The sequence below is a fragment of the Malaya genurostris genome, chromosome 3 (assembly GCF_030247185.1).
Source record: "Malaya genurostris strain Urasoe2022 chromosome 3, Malgen_1.1, whole genome shotgun sequence".
Taxonomy (NCBI): Eukaryota; Metazoa; Arthropoda; class Insecta; order Diptera; family Culicidae; genus Malaya; species Malaya genurostris.
Window position 1 is genome coordinate 24,814,803 of NC_080572.1, and position 6,000 is coordinate 24,820,802.

A 6,000-nucleotide genomic window follows, 5' to 3' on the forward strand; every position below is an offset into this window, starting at 1 on the left:
AGAGGTCCATATCTAAGTTGTGCTTTCAACGGCGGGAGGATGTTCGAGATGAATCTGTCGAACCAGTCCACTTCAGTAACGAGCATAATTTCGTACGTAGCCACAAACGTGACATGCCTTATCGTCGATTTCGGAACTCATCGGTTGGTGCCATCGTTGTATCGAGATCACTCATAGCGACAGTATCAGATTAATTATTTATACACATACACACATACTTAATTGTACTGTACATATATAGAATAAGATGAATAGTGGCTACTAATAAAAAATATCGCTAGTAAATTTTAAAGCGACCTCAGAAGGGAATCGATTGTACAACTGCTAACGTCTATTTTGTGCACAGGAAATTTCCCTGTCTGTTGGAATTGTATTTGATAAATTTACTTCGTGAACCAGAATAAGGCTCAGCTAATCTTTCGACGAGCAGGACAGAGTCGCACACAGTTCCTTTATTCAGGATCTAGAACTTCAGTTCAGTTCAGTTTCAGACCTCTAGAACTAAATTCTTGATCTGGATTAAGAACCAGAATTTCGCAACTGATTTCTGAGCCTGTCCCAGATTTTGGGTCTAGTTCTAGAGTCCATTTAAGGGTTGCCACCTCCTCGGGCCTCGCCCGGCAGTGTCGGACTTAAAAGAAGATGCCGGATATTAAAGTAAGTATTAAAAAAGAAAATGTTCTCTTCTGAAACTTGCAAGTATCGCATTGCAGATTTTCCAGCAAATAAGTCTCTAGTTAAATACTTACATTCCTTGTAAGGTTCAAATAACACATTGTAATAAATTCTCAAGTATAACTTCAGCATCAGGTATTACATTTTACATTACATTTACATTTACATTTTTTTTTACGATTTTATATTTGCGGCATATTATTATCAAGGAAAGTAGAAAAAGCAACCCTCTTCAATTGCTTCCAAGGTGGTGACCCTAGTCCAGCTCCACAATTATCGATCGATTAATGATATTCGGAAGTGTGAAAAAGGGCATATCAGTTTTAATCGTATATTATTCCACCCGCTTTTTCCATAATGAAATGCATATTCTTATTATTGTGGATCCCTGCGATGTGTATTTGAAAAGGCTGATCCTGGCAACACTTTTTTTCACACTGAGGTAACATGAATTTCAAAGTCGTGTATTTGCTTATGCCAATTTTAACCAATCGTGAGCTAGTCCAAAACTAGCTTCATAAGCGAATACATAGTCGTCTGGTCCTGTCTTAGAGCTTAACCTTAGGCTGTAGACAAAGTGAGCGCGAGAGGCTGAGCTAAGCTTGATGCTGATGAAAGCGAAAATGTACTTACGGCAAATAAAAGGAACCCGGTCAGAGTGAAAGCTGAGTCAAATTTTTACAGATGTAAGTACGTTTCTTGCCAGCTTTTACGGATCTGTGTCGAGGGCCGTATGAATGAAATGTAGTAAAGAATGTTGTTTGTAGTATCCTCTCCAAAACAAAGTCCACAGATTATAACGCGGTTTGGTATGAATAAAAAACAAGTTCGAACATGTAGTTAATGCTACTTCCGAATTTAAGCATTTACTGCATATCGTATCGAAACAGAGCCGGAAAAGCTGCTATAAGCATGCAAAAAGCGAAAAACGTACCTACATCTGTAAAAATGCCACTTTTTTCAATTTCTATGAGTCACTTTATCAGCAAACACACGAGTAGCAAGCTCTAGAGCTACCTACCGAAAACTTGTAGTAAATACTACAGTTTGTAGCATGTTTTGGCAGGAACGTGATCCACACGTAGCATTTACTACCGAAATTCAAGCATGCTACGTTTTATTCATACGGCCCAATGTCTAGTTTGATTTGCTGATATTATCATTCCCGCTTTTGGTTTGCTAATGCCAGTCAGCTCAGCTTCTCGCGCTCACTCTTTTTTTTATTCAACGATATATTCAATAAGGAACACTGCCTCAGCTCTAAGATGCCGAGGACACGCGCTCACTCTGTCTGCAGCCTAAGGCACAAATCTCCAAATAACTAGGAGAACGTGCTACTTGAGCCAATTAGGTCTGATACTGGCACTGCCGTTAATCGATTACAAATACTCGATTACTCTAGCCTTTTAATCTATTATTTGATTAATCGAGTAAAAAACAGGCGCGTGGGTAATGTCAGAGACATAACTGGATGTCGTGAATACGAAAACAACTGACATGTTCCTTAACACTTCCGAATATCAAATAGTTGATCAATTGTATGAATTATGCAAGCATTCCCCTTTTTCACATTTTTCACACAAACAAAAAAACACCTCGAAAAGTGCACAAATCTAATCAAACTGTTCTAGATTTGCACTAAACTGAGGATATTTACCTTCAATTTGCGAAGAAGGTATCCTAATAGATCTTTAGAACACTTTTAGAGCCATTAGAACGGCTGATTTTGTGTGCTGCTCTCCACCGTTGTTCTCTTTTCATTTTTTTTCACCAATGCAAACGACTAGCAGCTGTGACGTAATCGCTCTTGTCGGAAGCGAAACTAACTTTGCAAACGACATACACTACATCTGCTCGCAGTGGCGATAGAATCCAAACTGATCCAATTTTTGTTAAGAGGTTTCTTTTAACGTGATTTCGTTTATAGCTTTTTCACTAATGGGCGGTCCTTACGGCTATAAAAATAGCAGCATATAGAATTCTAATGTCGATTATTTCATTTCGGATTTGCATTTCATTGAAAGAAACTATCGGGATGCTGTACGGGATTCATTCCTGCCTTTCACAAGGGCCAAATTTAGGAACTCACTACGATATTAAGCACCGTTCAGAACATTTTTCTCGAACGATTTGTTATACAGCAGCAGATATTTTGTTCTCTTCATCGGAACGCGATCTGATTGGCTGGTGTTGACATCGGTCAAATGAGACAGATTTTTCAATAGTGTACTATTGAAATACTTCAATGCTGTTGTTATACACGCTTAAGTTGAAAAAATTCGATTCTATTGGTAGTTAGATTATATAAATCCTTTAACAGATCACTGAGCTATGAGCTTTAAAAATACGAGAAAGGCAAACACGCCTTATTAATTATCCTCTTTGATACTCGTTTATACCAAACATTTCAGAAAAGTTTAATTTTGAATTATTTGAGATTATGTCACACAACTGAAAATTTTATCAGAAAAATTGTGATATATTTTTTGAAAAGGTGCCCCATAGTAAAGTAAGTCGTATTCACGACAAAATACACGACAAATTAAGGACTGATCGCAAGGAAAACCATCTTTAGCACTGATTTCACGGAAAACCATATCTGCCGAAACAATATTTGTACTGCTTATTTACAATACTCACCAGCAGAAGATGATCACGGCAATTGCTACGCTCGTTGCACAGGTCGGATAACTCGATAGGAACAAACCGTGCCGGTAGTAAAGGTGTGCTACACGCGCCGGTAATGTTTTTCTTTTCCCGTCGCCATCCTTCGTAACGGTGGCATTCTGACGAGAAATCATTCGCACAGTTGGACCAGTACTATGTGTCAGTTTTCCGTTTGTGGGCAGTGTAACCATAGCACCGCCGGTCAAACCGTTGCTTTCGGTTATCATCGCCGATTGGCGACGATGAAACGTTTGCTGTTGGTTGTGATTATGCTGATGTTCAGAATAGTTGCAATTTTGTTGCTACTGTAAGGATGCACTTGGATTTTGATCACTTTTATTTTCTCGTCTTTCCGCTGTACCTCTTCTAACAGTTGAAAAATGTCATCCAATGTTTTCTCGCTTTAAAATGTTTCTAAATATTCGTCATCAAAATGCAATTACTATTCATGATCATAATTTGTGAAGCTCGATTCTAGTCGTTCATGCTCAAGGTCAAACGTCTTGATTGCATCAGCCGGTGTGTGAGGTTTTTGTCTATTGATGCACCAAGTTGTCCAAATAGCAAAACTTCAATTATATTTGTCCGTCGTATTTATTTCTCGATTAAATTAAACCATTTTGTCAATTTAATCTTATACATATTTTATTCATTCTTTTACGCATCTATCCTCTTCAAACTTGATTGAATCACAAAGCAAGAGATGCAACTTTACTTATCGTTGTTTAGGATTCTATCAGGTTACTTCGAGACATGACCGGATGTAATTATTCTATTTTTCGCTACAACTCGATTATTTTTAGCACATATTCTCCAAAAACATCATTCACACTTGTTTCTTGACCTACTATGGTCAAGATTTCCAAATAACAGCAAAAGAAAAAAGAAGTGTATTATCACCTTTTCTCCTGCGTAGTACCTGTCTTATCATTCTTTACGAATCCTTGTTACCATAAACAGTGACTGGATAACGCGTGTATCAACATTACATAATTTGTAACAAGCCTCTGATAATTGATCGATGGATATTGGATGAATATTAGCACTCGTGAAAATCTAGAGCTCTACTTTGTCAGTTTTAGTATCTTTCTTTCCCGTGTCTTGTTTTTGCAATGCAGTATCAATCTGCAAATAGCACATTCTGAAGCAGCTTGATCAAATTCATGTTTTACAGTTTCTGAATTTTTGAATCACTTCTCTACCAAATGTTATGTTTTAATACTCTTACTCCTGGCATAGCAATTAGTACACGATTCTACGGAATAACTACTCTAAAGCGAGTTTTTCGAAATGGAATGTTTTGCACTGCTGGCTGACGGCAAGGATGCCAGGTCATTGTCTGTGTCATTTTTAAAATCTGTGCAGAAAATGGCAAATCTGTGAAACAGATTAATAGCGGCCCTTACACGAGCATTAAAATTGTCATTTTAAATGATGTCATTTAAATGATGTAATTCAAATTTGTTTGAAATTTCGTCATTAGTGCACCACTACACGTTCATTAAAATGATATTTTTTTTTACTAATGACATTTTTAATGACTCGTGTAAGGGCCGCTAATCAGTAAACCTGACATCAATGGCTGACGGTTATATCTCGGTTCATTTTTTAAAAGGGCGTATGAGCAAGTGACAGTTTCTCTTTGTTTACTTTCATTTCTATTAATTACCAAGCGGTTTCCACGTTTATCACTCAACTCTTTGCATGAAATGATACCCGAAACTTTTGAATTTCAAACAGAATAGTGATATTAAAGAAAATCTTTTTAATCACATCACAATAATCGAAAGAGAGAGAGTGATTAAAAAGAAACTGTCACTTGCTTACACGCCCTTTTGAAAAATTAACCGAGAATATCATTTCTTTTGTCCAGAGATGCCAGATATTTTTATAGAAAATCGGTATTGCTCTATATGCAAAATTTGTTTTTATCTGTATTTAATAAATAAATTAAATATCTACGATAAAATGATGTTAAGCGATTTTATTTCAACAGATTATGGCTATAGAATGGTAGATTTTACGAGCAACAATTCTTCCCATCTTCGTAGTTCATTGCTGCGCTCACTAAACTATACAACGACAAAATTTAATAGAACTGTTTTCATCAACAATCAAATATCAGTAATTCGATATACTTTTCTGGTTCGAAAATGTTGACTTCATAAGTTGACATCAAATTCTAACACCTAATATGCAACCTCAAGTTAGGTCATACAACTTTCAGTCCGACGATAATAACATGTTCATATAATACCATGTTCACATTAGCGCTTATATCACTTGATATACCGAGATGATATGCATATCACGTGGGAGTGTACACATATGCTCGAAATGATATCGTTTGACAATCAAATTGGCATATTGAATGTTCCCATTTGGAGTAATAGTATGTTCACATTAGCGCTGATATCAAGTGATATACAGATAAACTTGATATTCGATGATATCATGTGCGATATCACTTGATATCCCATACAATTTTATGTCAACGCGTATCACCATTTTGGCATGATATTCGGGATATCATGTACGATATCATGTCGAGTTGTCAAAAATCGCTACTAGCAACACGGATTGAACGTATTCATTTATGAACGTCACTTTGAGAGTGACAATAAACAATCATCATAATTTTAAATTTTTCAACAAATA

At 36.5% G+C, this 6,000-nt stretch overlaps 1 protein-coding gene across 1 annotated transcript in view; it reads right to left on the reverse strand.

Annotated features, from left to right (window-relative positions):
• The window catches only part of LOC131435976 (sterol regulatory element-binding protein cleavage-activating protein), a 65,297-nt gene extending 60,624 nt beyond the window's left edge, over positions 1-4,673 (reverse strand). Inside the window, exon 1 of the mRNA XM_058604298.1 lies at positions 3,316-4,673. Coding sequence (XP_058460281.1) covers positions 3,316-3,569 — 254 coding nt within the window. The 5' untranslated portion in view covers positions 3,570-4,673. The remainder of the gene's footprint in view (positions 1-3,315) is intronic.
• Positions 4,674-6,000: the final 1,327 nt, after the last annotated feature.